General features: G+C 45.3%; 1 protein-coding gene and 2 non-coding genes across 4 annotated transcripts; all 3 read left to right on the top strand.

Annotated features, from left to right (window-relative positions):
* Positions 1–237: 237 nt before the first annotated feature.
* Positions 238–14,188, top strand: LOC105468359 (dyskerin pseudouridine synthase 1). Of its 2 annotated transcripts, none has more exons than XM_011718464.2 (15): positions 238–359; positions 2,236–2,303; positions 2,777–2,863; positions 3,242–3,333; positions 3,545–3,729; positions 4,344–4,408; positions 4,604–4,730; positions 5,515–5,645; positions 6,055–6,198; positions 7,769–7,889; positions 10,428–10,546; positions 11,202–11,305; positions 11,803–11,881; positions 12,797–12,934; positions 13,300–13,409. In XM_011718464.2, exons 1-15 carry the CDS (start codon positions 344–346, stop codon positions 13,357–13,359), a joined length of 1,536 nt encoding a protein of 511 aa, XP_011716766.1. In that variant the 5' UTR covers positions 238–343; the 3' UTR covers positions 13,360–13,409. The 2 variants fall into 2 exon arrangements, with proteins under 2 accessions (XP_011716766.1, XP_011716764.1); XM_011718462.2 differs by lacking the exon at positions 13,300–13,409 and adding an exon at positions 13,416–14,188 and having other exon boundaries at positions 239–359.
* Positions 5,741–5,872, top strand: LOC112424396 (small nucleolar RNA SNORA36 family). The gene has a single exon (XR_003015144.1). It is a non-coding gene; the product is annotated as a small nucleolar RNA SNORA36 family (small nucleolar RNA).
* Positions 11,603–11,731, top strand: LOC112424397 (small nucleolar RNA SNORA56). The gene has a single exon (XR_003015145.1). It is a non-coding gene; the product is annotated as a small nucleolar RNA SNORA56 (small nucleolar RNA).
* Positions 14,189–15,200: the final 1,012 nt, after the last annotated feature.

The raw sequence follows: 15,200 nt of genomic DNA, 5'->3' as shown, positions 1-15,200 counted from the left end.
AGTTACAGCTGAGGCCACGCCCACCGACTCCAGGCTGCCGGGGCGGGCGGCAGTCGCGCTTCCAGCCTGGGCCAACCGGGCTGGTTGAGGCTCGATGCGCACGCGCGGTCGCGCCCTCCGTACTGGCCAAGCCAACAAATCGCATTGCGCGGACTACCAGCGCGCGCCTCGGATTCCGCCCCCGGGATGGCCCCGCCCCCTCCCGCCCCGCGGCAAGGCACGCACAGGGCGGTGCGCGGGTGGGTGGGTCCTAGCAGCGCGGCCTGACGGGACCGAGGCGGCGGGAGTCTGCGGTCGGTCTCTCAGCTGTGGTCCGGGCTGCACGCACGCGGTGCAGGATAACATGGCGGATGCGGAAGGTAAGGGCTGCAGGCGTCCGGGCCGTGCTAACTCCGGGCGACTCGGGGAGCTGGGGGTGGGGGGATGGTATCGGGGCCCGCGCACGCCTCCTTCTGGTTCCCGCCGGCGTGTCGGCCTCTTCTCCGCCGGGCCTTAAGCCGGCCTTGTCGCTGGGTACTGGCTCCATGGCAAGGGCGCGAGAGTGGAAGCCCCTCGTGGTGACTTAGTATGATGGGGCTCGGCTCTTTCACCTCTCTGGGGTCCGGGTCGCCGTCGAAGGACCTCTGCCGTGCTGCCCACCCTGTGGTGGCGGGGGACGTGGCAGTGTCTGTGCTGCTGCCAGCCCGGACACCGCCGTTACAGCTCCATGCGACTAGGGGGGCAAGGGTAGTGGAAACGGGCCGAGAAGAAAAGGAGCCGAGGGACCTCGGAGCAGGGATAGAGCTCCAAGTTGCAAGAAAGTTCTAGAGGCCACAAGCCCGTGGGGACAGTCGAGTGGTCGCTTGTGGAACTTTCCGGCCCGCTGCCTGAGTGCTTCTGTTGGGTATTTAAGCCCTGCCATAGCCACGTGGTGAACCGGAAGGGAAGCAGACACGTGCAGTAGCCTGCAGTCAGTTACCCAGCCATGCGACCCATATATTTGGCCTTACACACTTTGTTTTCTCGCTTACCTACGGATATACGTTCTGAGAAATGGGTCGTTAGGCGATTTCATCATTGTATGAACATCAGAGGACTCTTACACAAACCTTGATGGCATAGGCTACTACACACCTGGGCTGTATATGGTGTAGCGTATGGCTCCTAGGCTACAAACCTGGACAGCATTGTACTGTGCGGAATGCTGTAGGCAGTTGGAACACAGCATCGAGAGTTTGTGTATTTAAACATGTCTAAGCAGAAAAAGGACAGTGAAAATATATAGCACAGGGCTGGGCGCGGTGGCTCAGGCCTGTAATCCCAGCACTTTGGCAAGCCCAGGCGGGCGGATCACCTGAGGTCAGGAGTTCAAGACCAGCCTGGCTAACATGGTGAAACCCCGTCTCTACTAAAATTACAAAAAAATTAGGTGGGCGTGGTGGTACACGCCTGTAATCCCAGCTACTTGGGAGGCTGAGGCAGGAGAATTGCTTAAGAACCGGGAGACCGAGCCTGGGGAAAGAGGGTCCCCCCACTCAAAAAAAAAAAAAAAAAAAAAAAAAATATATATATATATATATATACACACACACACACACACACACATATAGTACACAAGGTTATAAGTGGTGCACCGGAGGGCACTTACCATGAATAGAGCTTGCTGGGCTAGAAGTTGCCCTGGCTGAGTCGGTGACTGAATGTGAAGGCCTCAGACTGAAGACTACTGAAGACTTTGTAATCTGTATACCTAGGCTACACTAAATTTATAAAAATATATTTTTCTTCAGAATAAATCAACCTTAGCTTACTGTAGCTTCATAAACTTTTTACTTCGACTATTGTAATAGTACTTAGCTTAAAACAAACACATTATTCAGCTGTACATAAATATTTTCTCTGTTTATATCCTTATAAGTTTTCTATTTAAATATTTTTTAATTTTTTTCTTAAAAAAAAATTTTTTTTGTTGTTAACTAAGGCACAAACACACACAACACACACGGTAGCCTTGACCTACACAGGGTCGGGATCATCAAGACATCACTAGGAGATAGGAATTTTTCAGCTCTGTTATAATCTTATAGGGGCCACCGTCACATATGCAGTCTGTCCTTGCAAAACATTATGTGACATGTAACTGTAATCGTAGACCTAAAATACATTTCCTACCTGACCTAATTTCGGTCTTTATTTTAAACTCTTGTTTCATTTATTCTTGGGGAAAATTCCCGAATCCTGTGTTTGTTTTTTTAGTAATTATTTTGCCAAAGAAACATAAGAAGAAAAAGGAGCGGAAGTCATTGCCAGAAGAAGATGTAGCTGTGAGTAGTAATGTGTTTGACTTCACTTTGACTAAAAAGGTTTACTTAAATAACAAACTAAAAGAAAGAGGTGTTTTTAAAGGTTTCCAAGGAATGGGCCAGCATTGGTGGTCATTGTGTAGATTTGAAAAAGCATTGAAATGAGAGCCCCAGACAGTCCAAGTGTCCTTCAGGCATAGCTTACTAAGTGGTGCCGGCCTTAACCAACTGCTCTCTCTGAATTTCTCTTCTTTATGCCACCCACAGACCCACCATCCCCCTTTCTCTTTAAATGTTTGGACCTATCTTAGTGGCATTTCACTTCCCCTCTGTACTCCTGGTTCATTTCTTCTCTCTCTTTCCCTTGGAGGTCCCAGTGAAAATACATAGGAAGCCTTATTTTCTATTTAAAAGGCATACATTTCCATGGCAGTAATGGAATTGTTCAAAATCGGGTGGGAAGTTTAATAGGTTATGTTTCTGTCCTGTCGAAGGAAATACAACACGCTGAAGAATTTCTTATCAAACCCGAATCCAAAGTTGCTAAGTTGGACACGTCTCAGTGGCCCCTTCTGCTAAAGGTATGTGGTTAAAATCGTGCATCAGGTGAATGCCTGCTTTTATGTTATTTCCAAGTGTTAAGCAATTGATTGAGAATGCTTACTGCTGGCATCCTTGACTTTAGGAAATGCCCACTGATACAGTTTAAAGCAGGATTCCTTAAGGTATCTGAAATGAAGAACCAAGTTTTTAAAAAAATTTGCAGTGCACTTGACACTGTTGTAGAATAAATGTCCCCACAATGTTAAATTGCTAAGTTTGTAAACAGTTCTCAGTTTTTGTATTTAGTCCATCCTGCAGACCTATGCCAGTTTGTGGGCCACATAGTGGTACTGACTCTTTTTTTACATGTGCTCACGACATGGTATTTTGTTTTGTGTTGTGTCGTTGCTTTGTAGAATTTTGATAAGCTGAATGTAAGGACAACACACTATACACCTCTTGCATGTGGTTCAAATCCTCTGAAGAGAGAGATTGGGGACTATATCAGGTAAGTGTTGGGAGGAGGCACCGTGCAAACTTACTTTCTTTTGAAAATGCTTTCACACTAGCTATTCAAGAAGGCAGTGACATGCCAGAATAGCTTTGTCTTGAATATATAACCTGTACCCACAGTGAATTCTTTTTCTTTTAACTCTAGATGTGTTGTTTCATTGGCACACAGGAGTGGGTTATACATTAATTTTTTTTTTTCATTCTAGGACAGGTTTCATTAATCTTGACAAGCCCTCTAACCCCTCTTCCCATGAGGTGGTAGCCTGGATTCGACGGATACTTAGGGTGGAGAAGACAGGGCACAGTGGTACTCTGGATCCCAAGGTGACTGGGTGTTTAATCGTGTGCATAGAACGAGCCACTCGCTTGGTGAAGTCACAACAGAGTGCAGGTATTTGGGAGAGGGAGGGAAGGACTGGCTAGAGTGGAAAGCTTTCTGTATTTCCCTTCTATGTTTTGTCTGCTGGAAACTATTTCTTCGTTAGGGAAAAAAAAAATCCTAAAGCAGAGATACTGTTGGTTTCTGTGTACCTTCTGTCCCCTGCCAGATCTTGGTGGTCCACCCTTTTTGGAATTCCACATACTAAGCATGTATTCATCAAGCTGACGGGATCCATTTGTAGCCTGGAGGCAGAACTCTGTCCAGGTTCAGCTCTCAGCTTGTCACTCTAGGCTTCTCACTCTGTGCCACTGCTTCTGCCTAAAGTATCCTTCCTTCATTTTTATCTGAGAAAAGCCTGCTTATCTTGCAAGGCTTTTTCCAGGCAGGTTCTACACTGGGTACTCCCAACTGTCCCTGTCAGTACATTGAATTCCCAGTGAGAGAGTATCTTCATTCTTTCCTACATCAGCACCATGAAATCTGTCTTCATGCAGATTTTATAGAAACACAAGGTCAAGCTGCCTGCTTTTCCTGTTGTGCAAAATGGGAGTGACTGAGCATATAAGAAATATGAAAAACAAAAAACTCAGTGGCCAAACCTGACTACTCTTGTCATTTTTCAGGCAAAGAGTATGTGGGGATTGTCCGGCTGCACAATGCTATTGAAGGGGGGACCCAGCTTTCTAGGGTAAGTCTGCAATTGTAGGGAGGACACCCTTTGTTGATTTGGATCTCTGAGCCCCTAAACATCTGGAGATGGGTTAGCTGTCCTGGCTGACTCCTTTTGTGCCCTTTTCAGTCAGCTGCCACAGCCAGCCTGGACCAGTGACTGCACATTTACATTCTGATGAGGGTGTTTGTTTTGCTTTGTGTTTGTTCTTAGGCCCTAGAAACTCTGACAGGTGCCCTATTCCAGCGACCCCCACTTATTGCTGCAGTAAAGAGGCAGCTCCGAGTGAGGACCATCTACGAGAGCAAAATGATTGAATACGATCCTGAAAGAAGATTAGGTGGGTCATTAGGTCTGTGAGTGGGTATGAACACATTCTTCAGGATTCTGTTCTCTTGTTAAAAGTAGATGCCCTTGAAGTTGAAGACTTTCTGAAACCTGCGCTACAGCTGGGATATTGTCTGTGGGCAATAGTTTTTATTATCTTTTGTTAAAAAGTGAACAGTGCCTAGTAAAGTGAGATGGCTTTTGTACTTTTTATGATGGCTGCTTCTGCTGGAATTGAAATATTTTCATTGTGTAGTTCGGTGCTTTGTTCAAAGGTGTTTTCAGCAAAGTATGTTTTGCATGTGCTTTTTACTTGTTGCAATTTTGACTGCTTAGAAGTTTCTGTTGTACAAAACATCATTTAAAAGGTTTTTCTGTTGAATCCAGAGTATTCTCCAGATTGAAGCCTACGTGTAAAATGCTACCAAATGGCAAAAAGCAACAATAAACAGTTGGATTGTACTTTTCTTTTAAACATAGCAATACTTAGCAGGGCTGGTCAGATTAAGTTGTCAGAAGTAAATTTAAGACAATGCCTATTTTCCGCCCATCCATGAAACATACCATGCTGAATATACCTGCAACTAAGTGTTAAAAATTCTGTTAATATCAGAATTACAGATCTTTAAATACAACAAATACTTATATTTTAAGAAGTGGTTGCCCTTGGCATATTGTGTTAGTCATGCCCTCTGTCTGTCACCTCTAGTCTTGATGGCTCAGATGAAGGATAACCATTTCTCAACCAGTGATGTATTTATAGTAGGTGCTGCTTTTCTTTTGTGTGTATATCTTAGGAATCTTTTGGGTGAGTTGTGAGGCCGGCACCTACATTCGGACATTATGTGTGCACCTTGGTTTGTTATTGGGAGTTGGTGGTCAGATGCAGGAGCTTCGGAGGGTTCGTTCTGGAGTCATGAGTGAAAAGGTATGTGTTACGGGGCTAGAAGTTTTAGAGCTTGTTCTTAACATCTGCCAGCCTTTGGTGGCACTCCACTTGCTTCATGTTGTGGGAAAGGCGCTTTCCAAAGTGTTGAGTTCAGTCCAGGGCAGCTTCCCTGTTCTGTTAATTAAACTTTGGGACATTAAAATGGACTAAGGGAGATGATTGGGTAGGAAGTATTATTCTATTCATTTGCCTCCCAGCCTACAAAAATGCCTGCTTGGGATCTAATACTTCAGTGGTTAAAGATGCCTGGAAGAGCCAGGACTGAAGAGGCTGAAGACATAATGAGCTTGGACTAGTAGACAAGTTACATTCAGTTTTAGGAAGTTTGGGATCTGATGGGCCGAGATGCAAAAAAACTGAATTATTTTCATACATGGCTGCTTTTCAGGACCACATGGTGACAATGCACGATGTGCTTGATGCTCAGTGGCTATATGATAACCACAAGGATGAGAGTTACCTGCGGCGAGTTGTTTACCCTTTGGAAAAGTTGTTGACATCTCATAAACGGCTGGTTATGAAAGACAGTGCAGTAAGTTCCGGGTTAGGAGTTTATATTTGGACAGAACATACTCCAAAGATGAGGCTTGCTCTTTTTATTGTTTTCCTTGGGTTTTATTTATTTATTTTTTCAAGTCCAAACCAAGTATACTAATTTAAAGTAAAAGTTTAATGGTAGGAATACTTAAAAATAAGGCACATTAGGCTGGGCACAGTGGCTGATGCCTGTAATCCCAGCACTTTGGCAGGCTAAGACAAGAGGATCACTTGAGCCCAGGAAGGAGTTTGAGACCAGCCTGAGCAACATAGTAAGACCCTGTCGTCACAAAAATAAAAAATAGCCAGGTGTAGTGGCACATGTCTATATTCCCATCTACTTGGGAGGCTGAAGTGGGAGAATCGCTTGAGCCCAGGAGATCAAGGCTGTGAGCTGTGTTTTTATGATGATCAGAGAGTTGGCCTTTTATAAATTAAAGCATACTCTCTTTTCTCTAACTTGAGGGATAAAAATTTCTGGATATTTAAAATGTTTGTAGTTGGTAATTATTTATATTCAAATCTTGTACAGATGTTTGCATATTTTGTATGTGTATACGCTGTAATAAATACTGAAAGATGGCACCATAATAGTTGAAAAAACTCAGTCACAAAACAGTGGACAACATAAATGTGATAACCTCTCCTTATCAAACCATTGGCTTCTGGGTGAATGTAAAGGGAGGGTCAAATGTGATCAGCAAAAGAGATCTAGGTGAGTGGAGATGGCATGAGGCAGATGGGTGCCTTGGGCACCATTGAACTTCTGGAGAGGAAGCCTTAAGTTGTACCTACTGATCTATAAATTCTGCACCAAGACTTTTGTGTGATTGGTTCAACAGGCCTCAGTAATCTTGTTTTCAAGTTCTTTAGGAGCCTGTTATTGCCTGGATCTCTAGTAAATCTATTCTTTCTCCTGATAAGGAGGAGAGAGGAGCAGTTAAGGAATGCCAAGGCTATTTTTATGTTTAAAATGAAAATACCAACCAGGTGCAGTGACTCACACTTGTAATCCCAGCACTTTGGGAGGCCAGGCCAGGCAAATTGCTTGAGCTCAGGAGTCTGAGACCAGCCTGGGCAATATGGTGAAACCCTGTCTCTATTAAAAATACAAAAATTAGCTGGGCGTGGTGGCGCATGCCTGTAATCCCAGCTACTTGGGAGGCTGAGGCACGAGAATCACTTGAACTCTGTAGGTGGAGGTTGCAGTGAGCTGAGAACGTGCCACTGCACTCCACCCTGGACGACAGAGGGAGGTTCTGCCGGAAAACAAAAAATAAAAAAATAAAATGAAAATACCTGTGAGTCTCTAGAACCTGAAAACCTGAAAGTCTTCTTTACGACTTTTAAGTCGTGTGTGTAAAGTGCAGAGAGTGGTGCCTAGCACAGTGAGGTGGCTGTTGCTCTTCTGAGTCCCTTCATGCCCCTTGCAGCTAGTGGGCTATCAGTGCCATCCCTGTTTCATGGTGTCAGACCCCACCCCTTTGTTGTCTTCCTTTACTCTGGTGTGGGAGTGGGGTGGAAGGCAGCAGCTGGGCCCCTCACACATGGTGCCATCTCTGCAGGTAAATGCTATCTGCTATGGGGCCAAGATCATGCTTCCAGGTGTTCTTCGATATGAGGATGGCATTGAGGTCAATCAGGAGATTGTGGTTATCACCACCAAAGGAGAAGCAATCTGCATGGGTAAGAGGGGATGTTTATTTTTTAAATTGTAAATGTTTGTGGTTACATAGTAGGTGTATATATTTATGGGGTTCATGAGATGTTTTGACACAGGCATGCAATACATAATAATCACATCGTGGAGAATGGGGCGTCCATCTTAAGCATTTCTCCTTTGTGTTACTAACAATCCTATTTTACTGTTAGTTATTTATCTATCACCTTAGTTATTTTAAAATATACACTTAAGCTATTGATTATAGTCACCCTGTGACTATAATCTATCAAATAGTAGGCTATCAAATAGTAGGTCTTACTCGTCTTGTTCATTCATTTGATTTTTTTGTTTTTGTTGTTGGTGTTTTGTTTTTGTTTTTGCTTTTTAAGAAGACAAGAGTCTTGCTCTTTCGCCCAGACTGGAGTGCAGTGACGTGACTTTGGCTCGCTGCAACCTCTGCTTCCCAGGTTCAAGCAATTCTCGTGACTCAGCCTTCCGAGTAGCTAGGATTACAGGTGCACACCATGACACTTGGCTAATTTTTTGTATTTTTAGTAGAAATGGGGTTTTGCCATGTTGGTCAGGCTAGTCTTGAACTCCTGACCTCAGGTGATCTGCCTTTATTTTTTTTTTGTACCCATTAACCATCCCTACCTCCCTGCCAGCCTCCAACTACCCTCCCAGTCTCTGGTAACCATTCTTTTACTCTTCTCTGTCCATGAGTTCAATTGTTTCGATTCTTAGCTCCCACAAATAAGTGAGAACATGCAATGTTTGTCTTTCTATGCCTGACTGATTACACTTAACATGATCTTCAGTTCCATCCATGTTGTTGGAAATGACAGGATCTCATTTTTTTTTTAAGGCTGAATAGTATTCCATCGTGTATATGTACCACATTTTCTTTTTTTTTTTTTTTTTTTGAGACGGAGTCTGGCTCTGTCACCCAGGCTGGAGTGCAGTGGCGCGATCTCGGCTCACTGCAAGCTCCGCCTCCCGGGTTTATGCCATTCTCCTGTCTCAGCCTCCCGAGTAGCTGGGACTACAGGCGCCCGCCACCTCGCCCGGCTAGTTTTTTGTATTTTTTAGTAGAGACGGGGTTTCACCGTGTTAGCCAGGATGGTCTCGATCTCCTGACCTCGTGATCCGCCCGTCTCGGCCTCCCAAAGTGCTGGGATTACAGGCTTGAGCCACCGCGCCCGGCCCACATTTTCTTTATCCATTTATCTGTTGATGGGCACCTCGGTTGCTTCCAAATCTTGGCTATTGTGATCTCTTTGATAACACTAATTTCCTTTATTTGGGGTATATACCCAGCAGTGGGATTGCTGGATCCTATGGTAGCTCAGTTTAGTTTTTCGAGGAACCTCCTAACTGTTCTCCATAGTGGTTGTATCAATTTACCTTCCCACCAACAATGTACAAAGGTTCCCTTTTCTCCACATCCTTTCCAGCATTTGTCATTGTCTGTCTTTTGGATATAAACCATTTTAACTGGAGTGAAATGATATTTCATTGTAGTTTTGATTTGCATTTCTCTGGTGATCAGCGTTGAGCACCTTTTCATATGCCTGTTTGCCATTTATTTATCTTCTTTTGAGAAGTGTCTATTCAAATATTTTGCCTGTTTTTTGATTGGATTATTAGATTTTTTTCCTATAGCGCCGAGTTCGTTATATATTCTGGTTATAAATCCCTTGTCAGATGGGTAGTTTGCGGATATTTTGTCCCGTTCTTATGCATATGGATATCTAGTTTTCCCAGCACCATTTATTGAAGAGACTGGTTTTTACCCAGTGTATGTTGTTGGTACCTTTGTCAAAAATGAGTTCAATGTGGCTGTGTGGATTTGTTTCTGGGTTCCCTATTCTGTTCCATTGGTTTATGTGCCTGTTTTTATGCCAGTACCATACTATTGTGGTTACTATAGCTCTATAGTATAATGTGAAGTGAGGTAATGTGATTCCTCTAGGTTTGTTCTTTTTGCTTAGGATCACTTTGGCTAGTTTGAGTCTTTTGTGGTTCCATGTAAAGTACCAGTGTTTTTTAACTCGTGAAAGCTTAGCTACTGTTGGATTGTCTCTTAAGACTTTAAATGCTCTGCACCCTCTTAGCGAATGAACCTTAGAGCTGTTCATTTAATGGGTCCAATATGTACCAGAAGTAAGCATGTCATCAGGATTCCTTAGCTCTGAGCAGGCAGGCCAGCCATGGCCTATGGACAGCAGCAGAAAAGGAATCCTTAAAACTTCAAAGGTTCTGTGGCCGCAAAGGGAGTGTGCATGCCATTCCTATAGATGTCTTGAGCTGCAAGCCTGTTATGTGTATCGTTAGGTGCTTTGGTTAGGTGTTTTTTAACTTGAGAAGTTTAACATCATTTCAGAAGCCTCCTTCTCATAATGGGGGATTTCTTCCATATGCATATCCTGAGCAAAGGAAACCCCAATTAAAGTAGTAGAGCTCAGAGTTTTAAAAGTGGCATACAACAGTAGAGTTGGGGCTCATCAATTATCAATTCTTTCCCCCTTCAAATAATTCTTTTCTTTATTCAATGCCTGTAGCTATTGCGTTAATGACCACAGCGGTCATCTCTACCTGCGATCATGGTATAGTAGCAAAGATCAAGAGAGTGATCATGGAGAGAGACACTTACCCTCGGAAGTGGGGTTTAGGTCCAAAGGTAAGTGGTACTGGGTTGCGTGCTCTGCCAGGTTCTTTTGTTTGGCATTGTTGAATACTTGGGCAGCTATTGGTGTATTTCACCACCACAGCCTTGTATTGTGCTGGGCTCTGGATTGTTGATGAGTGGAAACAGGCCCTGTCTTGGGCCTTAGAGATTTCAGTCTGAGGGGAAACAGTTGGGCATTACTTACGTAATCACACAGTGGAATGGCAAATTTCATTCATGTTAGTGGCTACCAAGAAGTGCAGAGAGGTGGCTGTCACCTGGAGTGTCCACAGTGCTCAAGGAGTCTGGGCAGGAGATCATCTGTTAAGCCACACCAGTGTGAAGAGTGGATTAGGTGTTGATGAAGTGAAGAGGGGAGGGGAGAGTTCAGGGCAGTGGGAGGCAGCAAGCAGCATGTGCAAAGGCAAAAGAGTAGAGTGGCTGTGGTGGGGACATATGTCTGCAGAGGCTCTCACTAATAAGCTTTGTGACCTTCAACAAGTCCTGTGTGTGTTGGAGTTAGTGGGCGAATTCTGAATGCTCTGGAGAGGAGTTTGACGCCCTGCTGAGAATACACCAGGGAGGAACCTTGTTCTATTCTTTGCAGTCACCATGCCCGCTTCCGCATTGACACCATTCTAATGTTGACACCTTGATGTTCCACCAGGCAAGTCAGAAGAAGCTGATGATCAAGCAGGGCCTTCTGGACAAGTACGGGAAGCCCACAGAGAGTACGCCTGCCACCTGGAAGCAGGAGTATGTTGACTACAGGTGAGGGCAGGATGTTTCAGAGCCAGGGGTGGGTAGAGACAGCACACATGCTGCCTTGATGCAGGAGTACGTCAACAACAGGTGAGGATGGGAGGGTAGAGAGTGCCCACTTGCCATTTGGATGCAGGAGTACATAGACGACAGGTGAGGGACAGGTGAGCACGGAGGTTGTAGAGCCCAGGGGAGGGGGAGTCACTTGGTTTGGGGCAAACTTGCTAAATGCAGGACCACAGGAACCAGCTCTTTGGCTCCCATGAAGTCTTGGCTGCCCAGGCCAGTTAGGGGTGTGGGCCTGCACGGCAGACAGTTACCCCTTTCTAGTCTGGCTCGTGGGACTCTAGAGGGAGTCAGTCTGCAACAGTAAGTGGTGAGTTCTTCTGTCCAGCGTCAGTATTTTGATGGTGGTTTGAGACTTGCCAGATAACACTACATAACATCAGTACTGCCCTGGAAAGCCATTCAGTGCATTTGACCTATTGCTACGTCTTCTCTTTCAGTGAGACTGCCAAAAAAGAGGTGGTTGCTGAAGTGGTAAAAGCCCCGCAGGTAGTTGCCGAAGCAGCAAAAACTGCGAAGGTGAGTGGCACATGCTGTAATCAGTTTGGAATGTGCTTAGGGAGATAATCCTAAGAGGCACTGGCATTCGTCTTACTTTGTGACTGTCTGCAGTCTAGCCATATACCCTGGCGTCAGAGGTGTAGTGCATACACAGGTAATGCTGCCTTATACCCTGGGGTGCTTGTTTGGGCTCTGCAGGCTCCTCTGATTTGTATTCCCTGTCGTATCTGCTGGGAGGAGGAATGTGGGCTCAGGAATCAGATCGGCCTCGACTCCTACCTCAGCTATGGCAGCAACACAGGGATAGAATGGGTGCTGGTGTGTGTGTCATTCTGGCCCCCGCCCTGGGTCAAATGGTAAGACACATGTGTTGAAATCAGAGGCCATGGCTGTTGGACACTCGAGGCCATACGAAATTCAGCAGAGAACAGAATTGCATTTTAACTCGGCACCACCTGGTGTTGAAAGAGTCAGTCAAGCATGGGGTGGCAACTCCACCCCATGTTGCTGCTGGCATTAGCGCACAGAATGACAGGTCTGTACTCAGAAACGGGGGGTGGTACTGAGTATCCTGCACAAGGCTGTGTGGGAGGAGCTTCTGACTTGTCAGATGTGAATTCCTGCTTTGCCTGCTTTCTGTGAGAGGTCCTTGCAGTCGTGAAAGAAACAGCTTCTCTGGGCCTTTCCATCCCCAAGCCCCATGCTGCTGCTGTGCTGCTCCTCTCTGCCTGCCTCAAGGCTTCTTGGATTTGGGGGATGAGACTGTCTTCAAATCCTCAGTAAACTAAAGCCCTGTCCGGGTTTGTAGTCACAAAACGTCCTGTTGGATTCAGTTGGGATCTTTCTCGGTGCCTCACTACCTTTTGACTCACTGAACCTTTCTTGTCCATTATTGCCCAATATCTAACACTTAACCAATTGCTTTCATCTCAGCGGAAGCGAGAGAGTGAGAGTGAAAGTGACGAGACCCCTCCAGCAGCTCCTCAGTTGATCAAGAAGGAAAAGAAGAAGAGTAAGAAGGACAAGAAGGCCAAGGCTGGTCTGGAGAGCGGGGCCGAGCCTGGAGATGGGGTGTGTGGAGATATGTTCAGGTTCCTTGGGCTGGCTTAGTCGCTCCATGGGGAAAGAATTACCCAGGTGGTACCAGCTTTGTTACTCTTCTTGGAGGAGCTGTGGCCTGGGGGTGGCATGCGACTGAGTGCCTTTAGTGCTTCCCCATGTTCCTGGACTGCTTTTGCCCTCCCTGTGGAATGGACAGATAGAGGTACTCGGCATCTACCACTTACACTTACAGCTCTATTGATGGTGGGGTGGAGAGGATGTGTAGGATGGTGATCTGAATGTTTCTACTTCCAAAAGTAGACCACTAGGGTGTCACTGAAAGGTTCGCAGAACTTTGTGTCACATGTAGTATTTAACCCAAAATATCCTTACAGGTCCTGAAAAAAGGCTTGCTTGACTGTGGACCTTTACCAGATTTCCTTCTGGGAGAGTGATAGCTTTGTTAGTGGATCCCACGGTATGTATAAGCTTTCATTCTCTTTCTTTCTAGGACAGTGATACCACCAAGAAGAAGAAGAAGAAGAAGAAAGCAAAAGAGGTAGAATTGGTTTCTGAGTAGTGAAGGCCACTTGAAGCATTGTGTCCAGCTGGAGGAGAAACTAAAGCCTTATTAAGAAAACATGTTATAGATCCTTTTGTTGCTGAGAGAGTGGAACATAGGTCCTAGACAGGGTGAAGAGTTCCGGCACATTTTAGCTGCTACTTTGAGACCTCGGTGATGTTACCTGGTGTGGTCATCCCATCTTGTCCTGTTTTAAGGATATGGGTGATGAAAGAGGCAGAGTTTATCCCAATGACTTCTCGGTTTGAGCCTCACCTTCAGACCCAGTAACTGTCCGCAGCTGTCTGCTAGTGGTTGTCTTAACATCATAGTCCTAGTTTGCATTTTTTTATCCCCTCTGTTTATAAGGTTTGTAAAACAAAACAAAACAAAAAACTAAGTCTGCTCAGTGAAATGGTGTAGAACCGTAAATAAGTGATAGAAGAGTGTCACTGAATTTTGTCTCTGAATTCAGTATAACTGAGTTTTGTCCATGCTGGTGTCTGACGGGCCTGGTAGTTTTCCATCTTGTTCTGGCCTAGAGGTCAGTCCTTTGCACTTCCTCAAAGCTTCTGTACAGTGTTCACCTAAATCCATCTGACTACTTGTTCCTGTGCCGTCTTGTTTTAGGCCTCGTTTACTTTTAAAGAATGAAATTGTTCATTGCTGGGAGAAGAATGTTGTAATTTTTACTTATTAAAGTCAATTTGTTAAGTTTTTAATGTATTCCTGTTGGGTTTTCTTGTTGGTGATCTCATGCTAGCAGAGCAAAAATTGTAAAATATTTTGATTAAAAATCTAGGGACCTTTATGTTCTATTTGAAGTGTGATGCTTTTATGTTTTCTGGTTTTTACATTTTCGTTCTGTATCTTACACAGTTCACCTTGGGCCCTGTCATCTGATGTGAGTACTCAGAGGCAGTGATTACCACAAAACCAGTGATCTGTAGAAGAACAGAGGAGAGGGTTGATGTATTTATACATAGTGGGCCTGGCAGGAGGGAGGCAGGGTGAGTCGGGAGAAGGAAGCTGAAAGTTAGGGACATTCAGGAATCTGAAGGCCTTGGTGACAGATTAGTGGAAGAAAGGTCTAGGGTTGCTTCCAATTTGGTATTAAGAGCCAAGAAAGAGGCCGGGTGTGGTGGCTTACACCTGTAATCCCATCAACTTTGGGAGGCTGAGGTGGGCAGATCACCTGAGGTCAGGAGTTTGAGACCAGCCTGGTTAACATGGCAAAACCCATCTCTACTAAAAATACAAAAATTAGCCAGGTGTGGTGGTGTGCACCTGTAATCCCAGCTACTTGGGAGGCTGAGGCAGGAGAGTCCCTTGAACCTGGGAGGTGGAGGTTGCAGTGAGCCGAGATCCTGCCACTGCACTCCAGCCTGGGCAAAGCAGTGAGACTGTCTCAAAAAAAAAAAAAAAAAAAAGTGTCGCTTCCTGGGGGAGTCCTTGGATGCAGTGAGGAGAGGCCCTGAGCTGTAGCCACATTATGAGCCAGGCGTGCAGAGTGGACCCCAGCCCTGGCTCAGTGACCAGCCTCCACTGTACCACGGGACCCCAGGCTAGGATTTTCTCTAAATATGTGCCCACAATGGGCTTTCCTCCAGATATGACAACCTTAGGGTGTTTTTCTACATGGGCACTAGCCAGTAGAGACCTGCAGTGGGGGCACAGAGAATGGGGATTCTTCCAGGGCACTGGTGTTTATCATCTTGTGTTAATGCCGTTGTC

Source organism: Macaca nemestrina, chromosome X (assembly GCF_043159975.1).
Source record: "Macaca nemestrina isolate mMacNem1 chromosome X, mMacNem.hap1, whole genome shotgun sequence".
In the NCBI taxonomy this organism is placed as follows: Eukaryota; Metazoa; Chordata; class Mammalia; order Primates; family Cercopithecidae; genus Macaca; species Macaca nemestrina.
This window is presented reverse-complemented; position numbering and strand designations above follow the sequence as displayed.

Bases quoted from the DNA above. Each gene is read 5' to 3' on its own strand.
- LOC105468359 (XM_011718462.2), top strand. The intron at 3,730-4,343 runs GTATTTGGGAGA...GTCATTTTTCAG, and splicing joins GAAGTCACAACAGAGTGCAG to GCAAAGAGTATGTGGGGATT. The intron at 7,890-10,427 runs GTAAGAGGGGAT...CAATGCCTGTAG, and splicing joins AGGAGAAGCAATCTGCATGG to CTATTGCGTTAATGACCACA.